Source organism: Bactrocera oleae, chromosome 6 (assembly GCF_042242935.1).
Source record: "Bactrocera oleae isolate idBacOlea1 chromosome 6, idBacOlea1, whole genome shotgun sequence".
NCBI classification, from domain to species: Eukaryota; Metazoa; Arthropoda; class Insecta; order Diptera; family Tephritidae; genus Bactrocera; species Bactrocera oleae.
In genome coordinates this window covers 45,821,557-45,844,404 of record NC_091540.1, presented here as the reverse complement: position 1 = coordinate 45,844,404, position 22,848 = coordinate 45,821,557, and the positions used below count along the sequence as shown (strand labels likewise).

General features: G+C 37.9%; 4 protein-coding genes and 1 long non-coding RNA gene across 6 annotated transcripts; 3 read left to right on the top strand and 2 right to left on the bottom strand.

Moving 5' to 3' along the window:
• Nucleotides 1-4,453: 4,453 nt before the first annotated feature.
• Nucleotides 4,454-5,675, bottom strand: LOC118682747 (uncharacterized). Its single transcript, XR_004978560.2, has 2 exons — nt 5,429-5,675; nt 4,454-5,346 (listed from the first exon to the last, which is right to left on the bottom strand). It is a non-coding gene; the product is annotated as an uncharacterized lncRNA (long non-coding RNA).
• A 349-nt stretch (nt 5,676-6,024) lies between these two features.
• Pex23 (peroxin 23) lies at nt 6,025-11,606 on the top strand. Of its 2 annotated transcripts, none has more exons than XM_014240109.3 (9): nt 6,025-6,152; nt 6,585-7,080; nt 7,138-7,302; nt 7,378-9,224; nt 9,276-9,422; nt 9,493-9,606; nt 9,670-10,637; nt 10,703-11,025; nt 11,094-11,606. In XM_014240109.3, exons 2-9 carry the CDS (start codon nt 6,592-6,594, stop codon nt 11,130-11,132), a joined length of 4,092 nt encoding a protein of 1,363 aa, XP_014095584.2. In that variant the 5' UTR covers nt 6,025-6,152; nt 6,585-6,591; the 3' UTR covers nt 11,133-11,606. The 2 variants fall into 2 exon arrangements, with proteins under 2 accessions (XP_014095584.2, XP_036228100.2); XM_036372207.2 differs by having other exon boundaries at nt 6,033-6,313.
• Nucleotides 11,607-11,760: 154 nt separating this feature from the next.
• On the top strand, nt 11,761-12,998 carry PDCD-5 (programmed cell death 5). Its single transcript, XM_014240135.3, has 3 exons — nt 11,761-11,932; nt 12,263-12,383; nt 12,445-12,998. Exons 1-3 carry the CDS (start codon nt 11,870-11,872, stop codon nt 12,666-12,668), a joined length of 408 nt encoding a protein of 135 aa, XP_014095610.1. The 5' UTR covers nt 11,761-11,869; the 3' UTR covers nt 12,669-12,998.
• On the bottom strand, nt 12,985-15,051 carry Tmx3 (Thioredoxin-related transmembrane protein 3). The gene is made up of 3 exons (XM_014240122.3): nt 14,771-15,051; nt 13,835-14,715; nt 12,985-13,771 (listed from the first exon to the last, which is right to left on the bottom strand). Exons 1-3 carry the CDS (start codon nt 14,829-14,831, stop codon nt 13,385-13,387), a joined length of 1,329 nt encoding a protein of 442 aa, XP_014095597.2. The 5' UTR covers nt 14,832-15,051; the 3' UTR covers nt 12,985-13,384.
• A 302-nt stretch (nt 15,052-15,353) lies between these two features.
• Nucleotides 15,354-17,953, top strand: l(3)72Dn (UTP4 small subunit processome component l(3)72Dn). The gene is made up of 4 exons (XM_014239095.3): nt 15,354-15,597; nt 15,657-16,530; nt 16,588-17,625; nt 17,702-17,953. Exons 1-4 carry the CDS (start codon nt 15,473-15,475, stop codon nt 17,819-17,821), a joined length of 2,157 nt encoding a protein of 718 aa, XP_014094570.2. The 5' UTR covers nt 15,354-15,472; the 3' UTR covers nt 17,822-17,953.
• Nucleotides 17,954-22,848: the final 4,895 nt, after the last annotated feature.

Below are 22,848 nucleotides of genomic sequence, written 5' to 3'. Positions count from 1 at the left end.
ACTTCGGCTGCCAGCAGAAGAGCGAAAACGGAGTTGGGTGAAGAATAGGTATTTAAATTTCATATGGCGCAAGAGATTAGGCGTACGTACGCCTTGTTGAATAGTTGGTCGCACAGTCACCCACTTGTCCAGGTGCTTGGTTTGTAGCTTTGTGAATTGGCTTGGCGTAGTTTAATTGGCATTTGGTTTGCTACGGTGTGGCGCATCTAAACACAAACACGCATTTTTCCAAGTTCGAGGAAAATATGTACTCGTATTATTATACTAAATTTATAAGTACCGAGTGCACGTACATTGTGAGAAACTTCACCCCTTGATGAGGTCATAAACGTGTTATGTGAGAACTTATGTACTCGCCTGTAACAATTGAATACTTACCAAGTGGGATTAGGTGAGTATTGCCATAATTCAAGGCAGGATTTACATTAACGACCTTATGGAACGTGAAGTGTTGAGAACACATCTGAACTTATTGATCGCTCCGATTAGCCAGAGATGAGATAATATTATAAAAAGTTGAATTTTTTATACTCCAGGTTAGTTCCTTCCTTACCTGTTTGGATTATCTCTCCGACATTATACGGTAAATAGTAACAACTATTAAATTTAAGTAGCAACTTTTTGTTAAGATATACCAGATGTACTGGTATGAACAAGCCTTAATTCTTTTCTGTTTGATTAGCATGACATCTGTCAAACATATTCAATAACTTACAGTCACTGGAAAATTCGACATTATCTTCAGAGAACCTGTCATTTTTGTTGGTAGCGTTCTTCGGTAAACATCGCTAATTCAATTTTACCTCTTCGGCCACCGCACTAGCAATAATAACGAAACTTCAAAGGATTTTGCTAAATTTAAACTTTTCCTGTTGGATTTTGGAAGTCTATCTTACCGAGGGTCTTATTTAATAAAGTACATAAATAATGAAGATCTCGAACTTTATGATGACATTAAACAAATGCATTATTGCATTTTATCACTCTTCGTCAATGGAGGTAAAGTCTGAAGTTCCGTTATTTGATAAATGTTTGATATAATGCGACCGTAATCATATCCACAATAACTACCTACTTTTATTTTACGTTAATCGTATACAAACATATATATATGTATACAAGTACACACAACAATATGAGAGTAGAAGAGACCAGTCAATGACAAAGTCTCCTCAAAATACCATTTCTATAATGCAATTTCCCAACACGTGTCTTTTCTGATATTTCCATTTTACCGTTATTGTCGTATTCTATTCGGTAATTTTGTTTACCTTCGTGTGCGATTCCACATCGATTACGAGTAACTCCAACGGTGTATGGTGAAGTTCGGCAAGAGGTTGAGTTTTTATTTGCGTTAAGAAGCACACAGACCGCTTGTGGCGTCTAACAACATGTTGAATATTTAGCTGTTGCACGCTGGAATGCGAGCGAAATTTCACCGCCGCCAAATGTCGGCTCACAGCAAAAGCGCAACTAAAAATGGATTTTATGGCGTGTCTCGGAATTTTGCTACACATTTTTCACGTGTTTGTGAATTTAGCTAGGCATAATAATCCATCAAACGAATGTGTCGAAAATCATCAAAATTTAGAAATGAGTTCATATTTTTAGCAGGGAAAAGTGGTTTCACTTTTATGAAAACCCGAAAAATTTATTCTTCAGACTAATAATATTTTATTCGCTTTCATCACGCAACGGTTGAGATTAATGTTCTTGTTCATTTTAAGTAGCTATTCTGACGGCAATAACTCTATCGGTGGGGTGATTTAAGAGCTCCGAAAATTATAAGTGTACATACTTTTGTATTTACCGTTATTTAGTAAGAATTCTTATCAACCCTCTCATATTTACTGTTGGTTTTCGTACACTTTATTCGTATATATATAAACTAAATTAATAAACAAAGGAGGCCTCACTCAAAGAATATGAAATTTTGCAGTTTATTACAAATGCTGTTGATATTTCCGACTCTAACACCATAAATATGAAGCCCGACATTCTCAAATTTTCAAATAACAGGAGATATTTTTGGTTCCAAAAGGTGTAGTGCTCTGAAAGATATCACTTTTCAAGTATTTACAAGAATGTAAATCCTCCTAGAGCTGTGAACAAATTCCGGACAACTAAAGCTCTCAGTTCGGAACAGGAGAGCATTCATTTGATTAATTGGTCCGCGGAATTTTGATTATCTAGTGTGTCCCATCTCATCTCACTTCTTGCTACCAAATGCCACTGCTTTTCGTAGGCTAACGTACTAAGGTACTAGGTTAAAACTACCGGTGAACCAACTGAAGAGCTTTATTCGAGCTTTATCACTAGCTTAGGCACTTTCAGCCGGCTTTATAAGGACATTACTATTTATGCAAAATTCCTTTAGTACTAAAAAACTCAAACACGAAACAGCCGCTACAGTTTGATGCGCTCTTTCAGTATGTGACTGTGAAACCGACTACCAAGGTCATGTATAGAGCTACCCTTACAGTTCAAAAGGTACGTCGAGGAAATGCGGACTTTTTCCTTTCATCTACGATGAGTTCAGCTCATATTTATGTGCGAAAGTTGACGAGGTTAGGAGCTCGTTATTTATTGAAAAAATGGCAAACTCATTTAATAGGAAAATAATTCACTACCAAATTTGCAAAAAGATCGAAGCAAAAATGAAACCACATAAATGAGAGGAGACCCTTAATTGAAAACCTTCAATGTCAATCTTAAGTTTACACACACACACACGCACAACTCGCCCATACAGACAAATTATGTGCGCTGCAGTAGGAAAATTGGCACTATTAAGAAGTCCCATAAGCAAATGAGCGTCTCCATAGCTTATCTATGGAAATTTCTGCAAGTCACAACACTGCTGCACTGCCCCTTGTCACCGGTCCTACAAAAGAATAATGTTTGGCTCTCGCCACGCAAGGGTCACGCTTGATTTTTTTCCTTCGTCGTCGAGTACAATTTGCGAATAACAGCAAAACGCCCACCAAGTGCAAGCAAACACATCGTTACATTTATGCCAATCACTCGCTTCAACCTCTACAATTTTTTCGGGGGCGGCCCAACACACCTACGCCCCTTCTAATGAGCCGAAAAACAACGGTGAAATAATAACTATGGCAGTCTTTTTCAGCGGCAAGTTGAATGGCCGTTTTCAAGGTAGAACAAGAACAAAACACTACAACAGCAACAAAGAAAATAAAAATAGCAACAACAGCAAAATTATTTATGAACCTGTGCTCCGCTTGTGCGGCAATGACGTTGGCAATGGTAAATGCCCCTTAACAGTGCTTAGGATATACATATGTATGTAGCTGTACGTAGTCCACAACAACTGCAACAACTACTTACATTAAGCATGCCAATTTAATTGCGGACAACAGGGGTATTTATGATATGAAACTTTGATTCACGCAGAGAAAAACTGAGCAAAGTGGAAACTCACCTCTTAGCTTATCCCACACACTTATATGTATGTATGTGTAGATCTAATTGTGGCTGTGTGAGTTTGCCGGTTAAATTGCCGGTGTCTATTTCTGTCACTTGGGTGTAAGCGATTCAAGGCTCCCCGCTGTCGATTTAGTGAAAGCTTTTGTTCAAAACAATTTACTTTGCATTTGTTGTTGTGGATATACCTATAATGTTTAATTTAAGAGCTTGTGTTTTGATTGCGCGTCAGTTTGTTACTAATAAACTTAGAGGAAGTAAAAGCAAAATAATGAGTAACAAATTGTTTGGTTGTATACATTTTAATGTGAGAAAAGCAAATGTTAATGAAAAAGGATGAGAAGCTGTCACGGCGAAGAACCCATACTTTCAATATATTTAATTATGCAAAAATATATGCATGTCGGAAGTCCTACTGCGTTATCCAAAATCCAAATCATTCAGAGATTTTTCCAGTTTTCAACTCTGCCTCATGCAAGCACGTACCCCAAGAGTACGTACGATACATAAATATTCTTATTTTCTAAAATTCACACGGTTTTGATCCAGCAAAACAAAGGTGCATTAAATTTAAGTACATTCAACAAAGGATCTTAAAATAGCCCACAACCGTTGATGACTTATGTTACGGTAGTTTGTTTCAAATACAAAACCAGCTAAGCTATTATGACCGACCTTGAAGGTCAGTAGGGGAACATGAAAAGCCGAGAAACACTTGAGACTGTTGTAACAACGAAAGAACGGTACATATGTGACAGCTAATAGTAGCCAGTAAAAACCTTTTTGGGGAGATATACACACATTCAAATATATATGTGTACACATGTTTCTTTTGTGTCGCAAAACGCAGCAAGTGCCAAGCAAGGGCTAACGCAGCGTTGGAGAGCAATCAACACGCAGAGGTGAGTGGGATGAGTATGTACTCGGATTTTCCGGCCAACAGTTAGTTGAATATAAGTTATTGTTGCGTTAACGTTGCTCAAGTAAATAAGCTTTTTCGATGAAAGTGTTTACATTTATTGCTGGACTTCTTTCCTGCTTCAAGAATTTCAAGATTGTCCACATATGTATTATTTATTTCACACTTAAAGTAATATTTCTTAACTGACATGTGTTATGTCCAGCGTAGCCAGAAAGTACAGTATTTGACAAAATTAAACGAACAATTTTGAAAAAAAAAACAAGAAATAATGTTAACTCCGATTGCACTGAAGCTATAACATACATACAAAATATTATTTACAATTACTTGACATTGATCGGTTATTCCATTTACTTTCGCTACTTTTTATGGAATATACTTAGATAGACCTTATTGATTACTCTTCCCACCGTCAGCTTAATTAATAAAATAGATATAAGTTGAGGTTTGCACTGCGACCTAAGGTCGATTGTGCCCTCTCTTATTTCAAACGGACTTCTAATGAATTGCTGGATTCTGTTGGGTTGTATTGCGGCGATGTGATTATTATTCGGTTATATAAAAGATTGTTGCTGCGCCTGCAAATTGCTGTGCAAAACTGCATCCATGTCGCAAAACAGGCAGTTTGCACAAGAGGCTATGCGCGTGTTGAACAGGTGCTTCTTGAGCCTGCAATGCCTAGCGTAAATTGACACTAGAAGCCGGCTGATACTTGTATATTCCTGTCAATACCTTTCCCGTTCTACGCTCTCCTTCTTGTGGAATAGCTCCTTGGGTGCAGGGACCCTCAATTAATTAAATGTATTTACCATAATATTTGTACAATCGGCGAAAATCTTTAAAATTCCTTCCATTTCTTTAGGACTCAGGAGTAGAAGTCAATTTTTCTCAACTTCAAAAAACCTTTCCAGAGCATGATAAAGCGATTCCTTATTGTGTATTTTTTCATAACTCTTACAAAACCCACTTTTCCAAGATCGCTATGGCAATATTTAAAAAATTACAACACAATATCAAAAATCTATTAGCATGAATCATCCAAGCACATCTGGTTATACATACTAGCTTATTTACTTTCATTAGTTAATGCAATTTACACTTCTACCCCCAACTTTCCACGTGGCCATTGTGATTGATTTTTTATGACACAAAACGGCATTTAATTTATTTGCACTCAAGGATATTGAACTCGAGTTTGACCATGTATTTATATGTACTCCTCCTACGAAGCCAATCGATTACGGAAATAGAACAAACGTGTATTCGAATAGTATTAACCTTTGACCCACTATAATTAAATAAACATACAAACAATTACACATATTTAAAGATTCTACAGTTCATGAAGAAATCTAGATTCAATAAATGATTTTGAAGCAAAATTAAAGTATGAGAAGTATTTGCCATATTTTTATATCGCCAGCTCTTAGAAAAGAATCATGGTAGTAACAAAGCAGTTTCGCAAGTAAATAAACTGCTAATACATCACAACATCTCACAATGATATGAAATGATTAATAATTGCTGAAATAATCGATAACTCAATCGACTGTTTCTTAATTAAAGATCGTGCCTTCACTATACATTAAATGCAACACTGCCACTTTCAGTTTTTATCCTTCCCTTTCATGTCCTTCGTAAAATGTAAACAACAGTTCTATCAGCTGTGCAAATGCGAAATCAGTACAAAGGAGTATACAATTATTGCAAATTTTCGGCCGCAGGAGCGGGAGACGGTGAATCACTTTGTCGTAGACCCAAAAATCGAAAAGATCTGCAAGAGCAAGTGCGTGATTATTTATTTATTAAATAAAAAGTTTTTAAAAGAATCGTGGAAAAATGCGAAAATAAAGTAGAAGCGTGGAAGTAAATAATATATTGCTCGCATATCTCCGAATTTGCTTGATATAAAAATATTTTTAGATAAATTAATATATTTAAAAGAAGGTAAGGAAAGATAATGTTATGTTTCCTCTGAACGTTGTTGCCACTACCATAGTTAGAGCTCCAGTGCAAAATTTTTGTGATTAAAATATTCGCGATGTCTATAACAACGTTGCATCGATTTTGTACCAAACTGAGGACACGCGTTGCGCATTCTATTCGTTAAATAATCGCCTTGTTTGATTATTTGCACGAAATTGCAAAAAATCTTTCTAGTTGAAACCAGATCAGTTGAACTTTGTGCACATATTTCTTAATACAAATTGTTATTTAGCGTCAACATGCCCAGCTCCTTGCTGTTCGCCACCAATAGCGAAGGTCGTGTCTACACGTTGTCAACAAATTCAGCTGCGTGGCGTGAATTTCCCTACCTGGGTTTGGAGTTCAAGAAGATCGCTGCAGTGCCGCATTTTGTTTGGGCTATTGGCGGTGATCGACAGGTGTATGTATATGTGTATGGTTTGGATGTGCCCATACGCGTCAAAGAGGAGTCCTACGAAAATGAGCGCTGGCTTCCTATTGAAGGATTTTCGAAAAAGCTATTACCTACCGATCGCTATAAGTTTTCTTCAGTTGATGGTGGTGTAGAACGTAACATTGACAAGATAAGATTGCCTTCAATGGCCTGGCAATGGGATGGGGAATGGCATTTAGACCTGGACATGGATGGTCAGCAGTTGAACGAGGATGGTTGGATGTATGCGTTAGATTTTCCTGCTACATACTCAGTGAAGAATTCATGGAACTCATATGTGCGGCGGAGGAAGTGGGTGAGTTGATAAAAGGAATGGTGAATAATTTTGTTACTAAAAATATTCGTTTGTTAGGTACGTTTCCGACGTTATAGTGCCCTGAATAGTTGGTGTGCGGTAGCGCCATTGCATAAAGACCCTACACAAGAACCTTTCATCGATGTATCCGTAGGCGGAACAAATGTGCCAAACGCCGCATCGGGCACAATGATCGTGTGGGCTATTACAGCGCATGGAAGGGTGTGTTTAATTTACCCGTTGTGATTTTAAAAACTTCTGAATATAATTTTTTTTGTATGCTTTTTGTTCAATCAGGCAATGTTTCGAACGGGTGTCAACACATCTTCTCCGGAGGGTCTCCGTTGGAATGCTATTAACACACCTCCTGGTTGTGAACTGGCGCAAATAAGTGTGGGGCCGACCGGTCTCATGTGGGCTGTGCTCTATAATGGGCGTGCCATTGTTCGTACGGGAGTTACGCGCGATAATCTTTCTGGCGAAGCTTGGTTGGACGTTAAACCACCAGTTAGCAGTAACGATGCGACAGGTAATCTCAAAATCACTCAGGTGTCGGTGGGTACCGATTCTGTCTGGTGTGTAACTAACGACAGCCATGTATGGTTCCGACGTGGCGTCAAAGGCGAGGCAGCTGGCATAAGCGAAGACGCCGCTATCGGCAGCGGCTGGGTGGAGTTGATTGTAAATATATCTTCAATCTCGGTGGCGCCGAATGATCAAGTTTTCGCCGTCGGTTCAGCGGACCGTGCGCTGTACTTTCGCTCAGGTGTGTCCGCTTCCGACCCGACCGGCAAGCAATGGCGCCAAATACAGTGTTCCATGCAGATAAGTCGCACATCTAGCTCAATGTCGATTGTGTCGCGGCGTAGTGGCAGCGGTTCGACGCCTGGTTCAAAACATCAGAGTTTCTCAAATCTTTATAGCAAGGACAAGGAGAAGGGCGTGGTGGAGACATGTGCACCAATTGAAAATATGGCGGCCAGTCCGGCCTCCACGAATAGCAGCACAACAGGTGCGGCAGCTGCGCAGGCGCGACTCAAAAGTGATATTTGGAAATATGCAAGCGATTCACCACCCAATATCGGTAGCTTGAATTTGAATGAGCGTCACAAGAAGCGTACTTCAGCGATGCGTGAACATGCCACTCACGCATGCAGCGCACCCGCAACAGAGGTGGTGACTGAAATATCAGGCAAACACTTTGAAACGCAGCTCAAGAATCCACGTGCCTGGTCGCCTGTGCGTAGCGTTGGCTCAATTGTCGGCACTGAGGCGCACCCTGAAAGCGATTCGGCTGTGTTCGAGTCAGATTCAACACATCATGGATCAGATGCATTTCTAGGCGAGGATGAAGATCATGCAGGCTCACAGTTTTGGACCGAATGTGAGGTGATGTGGAGTTGTGTGGCAGCCGGTGCCGTGTGTGTCGATCCAACAAATGCGCCAAACTGGTTCAATGAACAAGCGTCCGCCAATGGAAAAGTGGACGTGGATGCCACATGGCGCAAGGATATTATTGTGAAATTGCAAAAACAAAAAGAGTTGCTGAAAAAGTTGAAAAATCCAGAAAAATATGAGAAAGCTGTAGAATTAACTTCTTGGATTAAATCGGCTGAAGCACGTTATCAACGTCCCGGTGGAGAATTCGAAGACTGCTTAATCGAATTGGAATGGGTGAGTGGTGCAACCGGCGTTGGTGCTAGTGCAGATACAGGCAATAACAGCACAGATTCCGATTCGGGTACCTTTACCGTGCTTAATCCAGACGGAGTCACTACAAAAATTCAATTTTCGCTCTCCAACATCACGTGCGTGCAATGCTGCAGTGAGCCAAGTGCGCCACGTATTGCTTTGCATGCACCACGCCTACCAGCCAACTGTTCACCAATCAAATTGCAATTCTCCAGTGACGCCGAAATGGAAGATTGGCTTTCTCACCTCAGTTCGGTTTGCTGCCAGATCAATGAGGTGCTGGGCAAACCTGCGAATAACGCCATTTGGATTACAAACGAACTTGGCGAAGTTTTTGTTTTCGATCCACTCAATATGAAAGCGAACCAGCTGAACAAGGAGCGCAATTGTTATGTGCAGAAATTCGATGTAAACACAATGGAAACGCCTTACTACAACACACTCTCCAATGGGTCGGTACACTTCCAATTTATGTTGCAAATAATTATTATTTTTTGTTTCAGTATGCCTTTTGGCACCGAACTGGAGATATCTGGTTGTGTTTACGATGATGCCGATCAAATACGTTTCGATTTGCAGTGTCATCCAAACATAAAGACGCGTCCTAAAGTGGAGAAATTTCGTGTGATTGCAATGCACATAAATCCAAGGTAAGTCGCATTCATAATATCATGGAGAAGTGCACAGTTGCAATTTTAAAATTATTTCCAATGCTTTTAGATTCAATGAACGCACAATAGTGCTCAACAGTATGAATGACTCCGAATGGCTGGATGAAATACGCAATGACAACATGGTTTTCGCGCCCGGTGCCACATTCACGCTACGCATCAAGTAAGCTCATACCGTTATAAGCGTTTCCTTGCCTTTCTCTACATATTAGCTTTTTGTGTGCAGAGTTTTGCAGAAACATTACCAATTGTTTGTGAACAACACACACTTCGCAGACTACAAATACCGCACAGATCCGGCTGCCGTCACCTGCCTGTACGTTAGCGGACGTGTAAAGCTCTTTAACATCGTCTATTATTGCCCCACGCTCATAATCTCTATGCAGGAGATGTATTGGCGGCAAATAGGAGGTCACATAAAGCGTGTATTCACATGTTCTGCCGGCGTTGTGTGGGGAATTTCGTGCGACAACACTGCCTGGGTGTATAACGGCGGTTGGGGCGGTCAATTTCTGAAAGGGCTTGAGGGTGGCACTGGAAAAATTAACACTATGGTCGATACGCATACCTACTATGTGTACGAGAATCAGCGCTGGAACCCCATTAGCGGCTTCACTACGAAGAGTCTACCCACCGATAGGCACTTGTGGAGCGATGCTAGCGGTCGCCAAAGGCGCAGCAAAGACCACACTAAACTCTTATCCACACACTGTGAATGGATAACGGATTGGATGGTGGACTTTAATATACACGGAGGTGCTGATAAAGAAGGTTGGCAATATGCGATTGACTTTCCAGCCACATACCATGCTCAGAAGAAAATCACCGATTGTGTACGTCGACGCCGTTGGTTGAAGAAGTGTCGTCTAACCAGTAGCGGCCCATGGCAAGAGTTAAGTCATTCGAAGATTTTAGATGCCGCTTTGCAAGTGTTCGACAACGATGTGGATAGTGCCAATAGTTTAAGTGATTGGGAGGATTTGCCGGTGTGCGCTTGGGCAGTAGCATCCAATGGTGATGTACTCATACGGCATGGTGTGACGCAGCTAAATCCACGCGGTGAGAATTGGGAGCACATACCGAGCGAGCAACCGTTGATTGGCATTAGTGTGGGGCCCACTGGGCAAGTGTGGACTGTCGGACGGAATGGCATGATTTATTTCCGTTACGGCATTACAAGGCACAATCCATTGGGTATGTTTGCAAGTTGTACAATATATCATATAAAATACATGTTAAATTGGCAATATTCGATACAGGTGACGCATGGCAAATGGTGGAAGCGCCTTCGGGTGTAACATTTCGCACGGTGGCTGCGGGGCGTGTGGGCATTTGGGCACTTGACAACCATAACCGCTTGGCTGTTCGAAAAGAGATCACTAAAACGTTCCCGGAAGGGTCACATTGGCAGTTCTTGCCGAATATGCCGAATATTCCGCCGCATACGGATACCCATATCGGCTTTAAATCGGTTTCAGTGGGCGCCGAGGTCTGGGCGATTGCACTGAATGGCGTCGTTTGTCAGCGATGTGGCATTACAAAAGAGAATCCCGCCGGAGCTGGATGGAATCTGGGCATACCGGTTTGTATTGCTTTTATATTTTCTATGTGACCAGAGAATGCACTTCTAGAATTTATTGTTTCTTTCAGGGGCAATGGCAGCATATATCCGCAGAGAGCTTCTTTTAATCATTTTGAGTCATTCAATTAACGTATAACCATTCCCAAAGATTCAATGTTCCAAAACTTTTTGTTTTCTTTTTTCTTTACTTTGAAAATATTTATAAAAGGTTATATTGCCTGTAAGTCATACTAGTGCATTTTGTCCTAGCTTATATGTATGTATGTATCTTAATCATTCCAATGCAGCTTCATTCTAATCTAAGCTTATTAAAGTATGGTTTTTTATTAATATTTATGTATTTCCTTACATACAAATTATATGCTAATTATATAACATAAACAAAAAACCCCATTTTTATTGCTAAAGGGGAGGTAAGTTATGTGGGATGGTTCAAAAATAAAACTATGAACTATTGTAATGTATTGTATGTAAGTATATGCCTACCAACTGCTGGACAATAGTCAACAATATACAAAAAACGCAAAAGATATCACCCATTGGACCTCCCGTTTCGATTCTATTGATAAAATATTTGTCATTGTGTTAAACTTCATTGTTTTTGTAAAAAAAAAAATAGAAAACATATAAAATTAAAAAATAAAAAATAAATATACAACCAAATTGTATAAAAGTTTCGTTTCCAAACTGGTTCGTTTCATGCATCGTTTCACATGCAATTAGTGGAAGGTTGGCAGCTCTTGCATATGTCAAAAGTGACTAACCCAATCTGGAGAATTATTACAATTTTCTCGTGTGGTTTTTGGTCTAAGGAAAAAATAAACAATAATTAAAATAAAAAATAATGGCAGATAATGATTTAGACGCCTTGCGTGCTGAGCGCATGGCTCAGTTACAGCAACAATACGTGAGTATTTCTTTGTCCTAAAGGCTTAGGGTCATTGAAACAGGTGCCGGCAATAGAACAGGGATTACGGGGAACGTTAAAAGAAACCCCAAAAATAGATTATAAAAATGAGCAAAAACTAAAAGAATAATAGTCCTCATCGCTTCCGTTCTTACAACAGTCGGGTCTACGTAACCGGAAGGAACCCTGATTTTATACGGCGAAGGACTGCCGCAACAACAACAACAAACTCCTTTTGACTTGGATCTATCTAACTGGAATGACTCCGATTTTATAACGAAGATAACTTGACATCTTGGTATTATTAATGATTTTTTGTTTTATTATTAGGGTAGCAGTGGCGGTAACAATGCTGAAAAACAACAGGCTCAACAGGAGCAAATGCGCCAGCAGGAGGAAATGAAACACTCTATACTTTCACAAGTGTTAGACCAACAGGCACGCGCCCGACGTATGCATACTATTTTTTTCAACATTCTGAACTAAATTCATAAAATACATTTCATTTACAGTAAACACATTAAAAATCAGCAAACCGGATAAGGCACAAATGTTTGAAAATATGGTGATACGCATGGCGCAAATGGGCCAAGTGCGTGGTAAGCTTGATGATGCCCAATTTGTCAGCATACTGGAGAGCGTAAACGCACAAATGCCACAAAGTAAATCAACAGTTAAATATGACAGAAGACGTGCTGCCATAGATTCAGATGACGATGATGACTATGGCTGCTGATTGTACGCTCCCGACAAAGGCCGTTATGAAGAAATTCATAGGATGCGAAATAGTAGCAGATACTTTTTTTGTGAAATGCAGATCCTTCATACAGCAGTCGCTCATTTGCGACCATACAATGTTTACAAAATTTATTTAAGCTAATTAATGTAAAATTTAGGCGTTTGTTAAGGCGTAATATGCTTTGAAAGATGTCGTAAAGTCTTAGTTATTTTATGCTTTCATTAACATTTAAAAATTGCTGAAAAAGTTTCTCGTCCTAATGCTAACCTTTATTTACGTATAATGCTAGAAACATAGAAATAATAAAATTAAATTAAACTTTAATAATTCTTTTAATTACTCCGAAATCTTTGTATTTTTATCGAAATCTCAATACATAACTACGCAAGTCTTTCGATATATATAAAATATATAAGTATGGCATATTACCGCTATGATCAACGCAGTATAAATGGCGATTTTCACAAATGTTCCTAATTTTATTCTGTCAACTCTGGAATGCAATGGATTATTTCAAATATACACAACATAATTACAATATATTTATTTTAAATGACGTTGTTGGGCCTTCAACCAAATGTCCATAAATCAAAATAATACGACAGCCACAAATTATACTATAAACTGATATAATTAGACTAGAAATATTAATAAAGCCAGTAAACTTGTTTGGAACAACTACAAAATTAATGACACTGTATTCAGCACAAAATTTACTCGGTTTTCTCGTGATCATCCTCTTCTTCTGATGTCACAAAGCAATCACCACAGAAGGCGGAATATAAAATGAGCGATAAAAAGCCACATGGTAAGCCCAAGATGACAGTCGTAAGTACGGGATTGCCCTTCCACATATCACTTAACCCTTTCCTAACCTCGAAGAATGCACGCCGAAGACGCACAAAATAGGTGTCACCACCGAGTGGAGTAGCACTTTCGTTATGAATGGATTCGAGGAAGACATGAAGAGCTTGTGGTGTCATTTTAAGTGGTTCATCGTCTGGAATGTAATGCTCTTGAGTGGTAGAGTTAATCACAATCAAATGAGGTGTGGGCAACATATCGAGTACGATGGAATGCGCTATGCCAGGATCACCAATCTAATAACATATAAATGTGTTTTCATTACATATTGCATTGATATAAATCCATTATAAACTCACCCAGGCAAATTGAAATTTATCATGGTACCTATTTCGATGCTTACGTATAACGCCTTCTACCATATCACGGAATTCTAACTCATGTGTAGCAACTTGATTCAATTTGTCTTCTTCTACAACTGCCACAACTAAATATTTCTTCGTTTTCATTAATTGATTCATATTGAAACGGGTAATTTTCGGGAATGTTATAAATCTTTCGACATTCACCCAATGGTGTATAGTGTCGTTAATTTCGGATACATCCATTTCGTGAGCCACATGTGCAAATGGATATAAATGGTGCTGCTCTTCTTTGTAAACCACTACAGCAGGCAAGTGTTCAAATTCAAAATGCTGTGTTGCTATATCCGGGGTGGTTGCGTAGAAGAACCCGTGTTCTTGATAGTTTTCCGCCGCTGCATAATATGATTCCCACATCACACCTTCCTGTTGGCCAATAAAAAGGAAGAATATTGTATGTGAACCCTTAAGCATATCGATACTTTCGGCTCGAGTCACCAACTGTACTGGAGGACCGCTCATGCGCAGCGCATAATCAACCAACTCCTCTTTGACGCGATCACCATTATACACATACTTTGCGCTACCTTTTATGAACATTATGGTTGGATAGGCACGAATTTGCATCTCGCGTGCAACATTTGGAAAGCGTGTGCAATCAACCTTTCCTACACGGATACTTAGTCCATGTAATTCCTGTGCCACCTGCCCGAAAATGGGTTCGGTACGTTTACAATAACCACACCAGGGCGCATAAAACATGACCAGCCATTGCCCTTGGTTGTATACTTCCAGAAAACGATCGCTCAATTCAAGCACACGGGCAGCTTCGGCATTAGCGGCATAAGTAAGGGGTGTTGCGAAAATGGCAAGCAGCACTTAAAAATTGTCCAAAAATTAAATATTATTCCATTCATTCAGTGCGAAACTTACTAAATAGCGGCTTCCATAGCGAAGTACTCTTATCAGCACGGTTTCTGTAAAACCAAAGCATTGCCGGAAGTTATTTATGGATTTGTTTATATTTATTACAGTAACACCAAATATTAGGAACCAATTTGAACAGAGTAGAAATGCACTTATTGCGCCATATTTATAACTCTATATCAAGTGATTTATAAAATGCTAAGTTGATAGATTACTAATTTAATTAGTATTATCCATTAATCTAAAATCTATGTCTGAAAATCTGCTGAAGTATTATGGGATATACAAAATGAAAATTTTTGCAGCTGTCAAATGAATTATGACATCTTCCTAGTGTTGAATACCTGTGTAGTTATGCGGGTTTTTAATTTTCAAACGGAAGACTTTAGGTAAATATAATTTTATTTTCATATTTTTTATATATTTTTACAAATTAGTTTGGGCGTTACATATCTTTTGGCATAAAATTATTGTTATACTAATTTATGTTAAACTTTGTAAAAGATTTAAGTATTAATTTTTTGTGTATCTTATATAGTATTTTCATATAATGCACCCCTGGGCACAGGGATATGTCAACTGTCGTATTGTTTCTTCCCAATCGTTTCCAATGTGCGTGCACGTGTGACATTTTGTTTATTATCAATTCAACCGCATTTTTAATCAAGATTTAATTTTTAAACTGAAAAGAATTTTATTCAAATAAAAATGAATGGAGGAAATGATCAACCCGGACGCACAAAAACTCATAATGTGCGTTTTTATAATCTCACGCCGCGCTCTATACAAAGTATGGCGTATAACAAGATTTGGCACAAGTTAGCAATATCAAGGTGAATATAACCACATTTTGAAAAGGTGCATTTCGTTTTTAATAATTTCTTATTATTAGAAATGATGGATCTATTGAAATTTGGGATGTGCAACATGCCTCCTATTTAGAAAAAGTTATACCGAAATCGCCTGGAAACTCCGTAGAGGGTATGGTTTGGGCTGGCGAGCGTTTATTCTCAGTTGGTCTTACTGGCGAATTGGTTGAATGGGATTTACTATATCTAAAGCCCCGACGTAAACAGTTCGTAACTGGAAATGCTATATGGTGCGTTGATATAAACTCCACCGGAACGGAGTTAGTCGTCGGGACAGAGGAGGGTTACATCAATATATTTGACATAGACGGCGACCAAATGCAATACAAACAACTATTTGATAAGCAAGAAGGTCGTGTGTTGTGCTGTAAATTTGATAGTACGGGCGAATTTCTGGTAACTGGTTCATTGGGTGCAATACGAATTTGGGATGTGAAGAGCGGCCATGCATTGCATAAAATGTCAATTACGCGGGCGGATAAGAAAAAAGAGGCGATTGTGTGGTCATTACAAGTGTTAAGTGATTTCACTATTATTTCGGGTGATTCACGTGGGCAAGTCTCAATTTGGGATGGTAAATTAGCAGCACACTTGGAATCACATCAGGTGCTAAAGGCTGACGTACTCGCGGTTGCTGTAAATGAAGAGGAAAATTTGCTAATGTGCTCAGGAATTGAACCAATAATCAGAATATATGCCAAAACAAAAATTAAGCGTGAAGATGCGGAACATTATTGCTGGGTAAAATATCTGCAGAGAAGTGTACACGATAATGATGTGAAAGCACTCGTATGTGCAGGTGACCGCATATTCTCCGGTGGTATGGATGGTTATTTAGGAATATCATCTGCTTCAAAACGTAGCTCTACAATATCTAAGTATGGTCCATTCCTTAAGGTAAGAATCACAATTAAAATATATAATTGCATTTAAAACTTGAAAGTTAATTTTTAGAATCCATGCGTGGCCATATCAAAGAAAAATCGCATGCTACTACTTCGTTATACAAATTATTTTGAAGTGTGGCGACTTGGTTCTACGGACGGTAGACCACAGCTAGTAGGACCAACGGAAAATGAAAACGATCACAAATCAAAACAGAAAGCTAAAGAACCTGAGCGCAGGATGCTTGCTTTGGACACCGTACCTGAAAAACTATTGGAATTCAAAAGCAAAAATGATGAACCCATTATTTGTGCCACCATCTCCCCTGATGGTCAATGGTTGTGTTACTCCACACAAAAGAGTATCAGACTTTTCAGGTTTCTACCCGCAGTTTCGGGGAAAAATGACACACAACTTGCTCGCGTTAAAGGCCTACCAAAGCAATTCGTTACTGCCTCCCACATAATATTCAGCAGCGATTCGAAACATATTTTCCTCGTACAACCTACTGTCCATCAAATAAACATATTTTCAATAGTTAATAATGGCAGCACTGATCTAGACTTCGTCGAAAGCATTGAAACAAGTAAACACATTAAAGACGTCGTAAACATATTCGCAGTATCGGAATGTGGTACATACATAGTAGCGGCAGGTGCAGATCGCACAATTGCGGTATGGAGTATATTTCAGGGCAAACATTTCCAACACCGCCTCAACATGCCGCGTTACTCGGCCGTTACTACAGCTTTAGCAATTCATGCGCACGAGCCTAGGCTAGTGGCGGCCTTCTCCGATGGCAAAATAATTGAATATGATCTAGAAGAAATGTGCTTTACTTGTTCGGAGCGAGAATATTTTGTCGAGAATGCAGAAACACATTGCGTTTCAAATGTTTTATTGGATAGCCGCAATACCAACAATATTCTACTACATAATGATGCGTATTTATATGTGTTGGAGAAAGTTGCGGACACCAATGGCGAAACGGAACACGATAATGGTGCTTCCGAACCAACAGGCAAGAAGGTTGGAAAGAAATTGAAACGTGCTGTGAGTGACAGTAAAGTTAGCGGTCTGCGTTTGAAGTTTAAGAAAACTTATGAGGTAAATGAACTCAAAACATTTCATGGATAATTCAATTAATGCCAATTTTATTTTGTTTACCAATTTATGCGCATAGCACCTAATATCACTAAGTTGGCTTAGTACGGATGAATTGGTCGCGGTCGGTGTCAATCCTGTCACATTAATTGAACAATTACCGGACGCTTTTAAACAAAATAAATTCGGCACCTCTTAGTGTGCAGTGTACATAAAAGTGAAATTTTTGATTTCTTATTGTAAGAAACTAATATTGTTTTAATGATAGTGTATTGTTAAGGCTACAAATTAAATATAAACATAGAAAATATATGTATGTATATATTTAAAATTATGGTTTTTTGGGGTACTAAAAATTCAAATCCGCTAGGAATATAATATAATTGTCATGAAGGTAAAACAAGCTCAGCTTTGTGCAACATGGATACTTTTGTTGTGTTTATGTTGTAATGAGTGCTGCCATTTTATAACTTCTCATGTTGGCATTGCCTGCTGAATTAGAATGTTGTTATATTATATATACACCGATACTTGTTTGTTTTTTCCCTTGCGACTTATTTCGACTATGAGCTCTTCACATCCAACTTTTTAAAAACTAATACTTGTTGGTACTACTGTTATTGCATTGTTGCTTTTTTGGTTAAACACGTCTAGCCGAAGTCTAGACCGTCGCGCGCATACCACACGGAAATGTGACAACAACAATACCCACCCGCTATCAAAGTTACAACAGCACCAACAGACAAAAGAAAATAATGATTGAAAGTAGAGGAATGTCATCACGGGTGTGAAATGCATGAATGCATGTTACAAAATACGCTCGGCCGCGTTACTATGACGACATTGCACAATCGGTTCTGTACATACGAATTATCGTTTTGCCTACACTGGCTGCCACATACTGCTCTTATTGGAGTTATGAAAGGTATACAATTTGGGATCAGGCTATTAAAGGCTAGTTAGTAGATTTTTCTATGGCTTCTAAAGGTAAACCTAAAACATGCTCCTTATACAACATACAAAGTGGTGAATAGTAAATCACTTACCCCATTGTATACTCGTCTTCTGGCAATCCGAGTTATGCCTTCAAATTTGCCTTTGATCACTAGTAACACAAAATTTATATCACAATCAATTGCGCCGAAGCAGAACGCGTTCTCACATGAACTTCATTCTTCCATATATTGTTAGAGCAATCAACATTACCAGGTCTATACTACTTATGTAAGACATAATAAACTCTCACAACATTTAATGTTATCTTCCCAACACAATTGAATTGACAATTTCAGAACTTGTGAAAACGGAAACTGACAACTAAGGTTAGGCGGGAAAATGCGGCGAATTACATAGTTGCAAAACATTAATAGTTCGCAATAACTTTTTTCCCCGCTCATTTTTAAAAAGATATTTTATAAGAAATAAATGATGAAAATGTTATGAATACTGGTCTTGGATCATATACATATGTATAATATTCTCTTTAGGCCTTTTAAAATGAATAATAATACTATTTATTATAATAAATCTATTTTATATACTGTGAAAAATGGAATTGACCACTTTTTCGATCATAATATAGTGTATAAAAACCAAATGAAACAATGTTTTTATCACAATTACTATTATTTATTTTATGAAAATATTTTTTTATTTTTTATTTTTAGTATGCTGGAAACAATAGCAATAAATAGCAACAGTAAGCAGTGGCTTGTTGCTTGTGCAGAATATTATGGCGAGTTTAATATAAAACTATTCTGATTGATCATATTCTTTACGATTACTTTTTGCCGAATCGGAAGTACCAATATGCAATATTCACAATAGAAAAATTCAAAATTCCTTCAAATCAACGTGAATATATAATACATTGAATTCGTCTTGATTCAAATTTGCGCATACAACTCTGTGTGTTATTGGGTTTTGCCGCCACAATGATCGTTTTGTGTCAATTTCCGTCTTCGGGTGGGTTAAAATTTGCTTAAAATTAGAATTCATAATTTCAAAATAAATCAATATTCAAACAAAATGTAGTAAACCTTATTCACTACAAAAGTCAATGGAATAAACAGCTCCGGCAGTGTAAAATGTGAAAATAGCTTTGCGACGGCAAGTGTCTTTGAAAGTGCCCCAGACTAGGTGGGTTGATTTATAAGCAGATCGTTATTTTATTACTAAGCCGTATGCACTCGCAGAATTAGAAAAGGCAATGCTCAACATCTCGTTAGGGTACAGTGCGATATTTATGTAAAAGTGACGGCTTAAGATGGTTTAAAATTCTGAAATTCACACTTGCATAGATACATACATGCATTCACATATAATCCACAAGGAAAACTTCGACATGATGCCAGTCTGCTTTTCGTTTATAAAAGTCTGATTAATTTTTTATTTCATTTTTGTCTAAATATGCGTTCTTGTTGTTATTGCAGCAATACACAGATTTGTGGCCGCCGCCGTCGCATGTGCTGTAGACAGCTTGACGCTAATGGCATCGTGCAACATATCAACGAGACGATCTTTTGGCGAGACAGAACAACAACACAAGCAGGTCGGTTTATTTATTTATTCTTATTTTTTTATATTAAAATAAAATGCAACCATTCGTTGTGGCTGCGACAACTAATCAGTACACACACACACACACGCGATTTCGAACGCAAATCCGCGCACATATGTGTGTGTGCACGCACCAAATAACCGCACGTCTCCCCATTTGTCTCGGCAACGAATTGTGACAAATTTATTTGGTTTATTTATTGCCTGAACTGTGAAAGATTTACACGGCAATTTGGCAAATGTACAAAAGTTTGCTTGTGTGGCATGCAACATTACTGCGACGGCCAGCGCATAGCTGTTGCAACTGAGTTGCTGCCCCTGTTACATTGTTTGGATGGTGCAACATTTCACATGTTGCATTGTATCGCACGCAGTCGCTGGCCAAGAGAAACAATGGCTTTCTGTGAATTTTTATTTATAGTTTCACTGCACGTTTCTCTCTTCACTTACCGCGGCGGTGGCAGCACATTTTTTAACATTAAATAGATTTAGCTTCATTTCCTCTTTTTATACCCGTTTTTTATTTGAAAAAAAGCCAAGGTGGGTTGATGGCGAAAGTTCAACTCGGTGCAAGGAAAATGAGAAGGCCGTTTTGAGGTATTTTTACCAAGTGATATTACGACGATGGGTGTGGCGGCTTGTTAACTTAATATTAGGTTTTATATTATATTATTTATGAACGCACCATAATGGTTTTACACAATTTTCATCTTCTATCTTCAAAGTTGGCAACTCAAGTTTAAAAAATGTTAATCAGTTTGCAATTGTTCCTATAATTATGAAAGTGGTTTAAGTCAACAATTTAAAGAAATTATATAAACATAACTTGAAAATACCGCGTGGCCCTCTTTGTCGCGTTTCTGAACTACATGATAAATCGAATAACAGAAATGTCAATTCATTCCAATTTATCTATCTAAATAACTTGTTGGGCTCTTCGGAACCTATATAATTGTCGCAACCGTATTTTATTTCAACGAAATCACTTAAAAATCAATAATAAGGAGAGTAAATAATAACGCGGGCGAATCTGTCTCTTGGCTAAAAATTCAATGGATGAGATTCTTGAAAAATTAACCTTATAAAATATTTTATAAGACTTCTTTAGCTGATTCTGTTTTGGAGAAATATGGGCTACCTTTAAAAATGATTTATAAATGTTTATGAATTATTTCGTTAAAGTTGTTGTTTCAAGTAAAAATCACAATTTTTTATTTATTATTTATACGACATTCAGTTAATTTTGAAAATGCTCCAAGCTAATTCAAGCTCAAGATTCACACAAAATTTTATATCTATAATACATTTTTATTAATCAAGACTAAGAAAATTATAAATTAAAATGTAGCATAATGTAAAAATATTTTTTAATTTATTCAAATGCGATTCACTAAATATCTCGAAACAAGAAATATATGACTTAGACCACTTTCATAATTATGTGCACAATTGATTGATTGATTTGAAGAATAATCAAAATAGGATGGAATCCATTGGAAGTCCTATAGAAAAGAGTTAAATGACAAAATTTTAGGTAATGAAAATATCTACAACTTTTAAAATTGAAATTACCAAGTTTTTGGTTTATAATTTTTATCTTTTACACATTTTTTTTTGTGAAATTTAGGGTAAACTAACCTTTTTCTGTTCCAAACACAGTAATTTTTTTGATTTAAAATATTTATTTTTTTGCCTTATTTTACCTTAATGTGGGAAGAGCAGCCTAATTTCCCATGGTTCCCATGGCCAACGTTCGCTCTCTTTGTGGCCTCAATACTTCCCCTAAAGTTCGATTTAATGATTTGTTTAAATTTTTAGTGTGGTTTTAGTTCAGCAGTATTTCTTCTAATAAAATTTATAATTTTTCAAATTTATTTTGTAACGTAGTAAAGTTTACGAATTTGATTTATTTCTGCATTTCGCTTGGCAATTATTTTAATCCACCAAACTTTGCACATTTTGACCTCAAACAGTTGTCAGCAATTCGTAGTTTTTTTTTCTTTACCATGGAAAAAGTTGCACCGACAAATCATTATTCTCCTGCGTACACACACCGAACTAGACGTCGTGAGGTATGCAACGACTTAAAGTCGGCTGTCAATGCACTCATGCATTTCCGTTTCCGGTTTTGCGCTGCATAATGGAGGAGAGTCACGCACCCAATAAACTGAAATTGTTAGTCCCCTGAAAATGTCACAAAACAAAATTGTATAAAGAATGCAAGTGTACCAAATTTGCTTACCCTTTCAAACGAGCTGAAAAAATTGTTGGCTCAGAGGTTAACTTACAAAATTGTGTCTGATTTTTTCCAAAATTTAAGTTGACAGCTTAAACCAACCATTTGCGCCTAAAATTGTGCTTACTATAATGTTGTGCGGCCATTAACTTGAGAACGGTTGCTTTTGATCATAAAAAATTTTGCTTTGGTTTACTGGGTTGCCACCCTACTGCACACACATTCGTGCGAGACTAATGCATTTGCACAAAAGTAAAAGTTTCTGGCATTCAATCAAAAATATTTTGGTGGATTGCAGTGATTGTTTGGTTTTTTACAGCGTCTGCTGCGAGCGCAAGTGGAGCTGCTGGTAGAAGAGCGCAACGTCTGCGGAGTGCGACGCATTTTTCAGTTGGCAACGATAACGCCAAAGGCGACAGCAAATGAAAAAT

What these genes read in the sequence shown, in the direction of transcription:
- Pex23 (XM_014240109.3), top strand. Translation starts at nt 6,592, where the DNA reads ATGCCCAGCTCCTTGCTGTTCGCCACCAATAGCGAAGGTCGTGTCTAC. An exon ending in ATGTGCGGCGGAGGAAGTGG is followed by an intron (nt 7,081 to 7,137) that starts GTGAGTTGATAA and finishes TTCGTTTGTTAG; the next exon opens with GTACGTTTCCGACGTTATAG. An exon ending in GATGGAATCTGGGCATACCG is followed by an intron (nt 11,026 to 11,093) that starts GTTTGTATTGCT and finishes TGTTTCTTTCAG; the next exon opens with GGGCAATGGCAGCATATATC.
- PDCD-5 (XM_014240135.3), top strand. Translation starts at nt 11,870, where the DNA reads ATGGCAGATAATGATTTAGACGCCTTGCGTGCTGAGCGCATGGCTCAG. An exon ending in CTCAGTTACAGCAACAATAC is followed by an intron (nt 11,933 to 12,262) that starts GTGAGTATTTCT and finishes TTTTATTATTAG; the next exon opens with GGTAGCAGTGGCGGTAACAA. An exon ending in CCAACAGGCACGCGCCCGAC is followed by an intron (nt 12,384 to 12,444) that starts GTATGCATACTA and finishes TTTCATTTACAG; the next exon opens with TAAACACATTAAAAATCAGC.
- Tmx3 (XM_014240122.3), bottom strand. Translation starts at nt 14,831, where the DNA reads ATGCTTTGGTTTTACAGAAACCGTGCTGATAAGAGTACTTCGCTATGG. An exon ending in GCTATGGAAGCCGCTATTTA is followed by an intron (nt 14,716 to 14,770) that starts GTAAGTTTCGCA and finishes ACAATTTTTAAG; the next exon opens with TGCTGCTTGCCATTTTCGCA. An exon ending in ATAAATTTCAATTTGCCTGG is followed by an intron (nt 13,772 to 13,834) that starts GTGAGTTTATAA and finishes ATATGTTATTAG; the next exon opens with ATTGGTGATCCTGGCATAGC.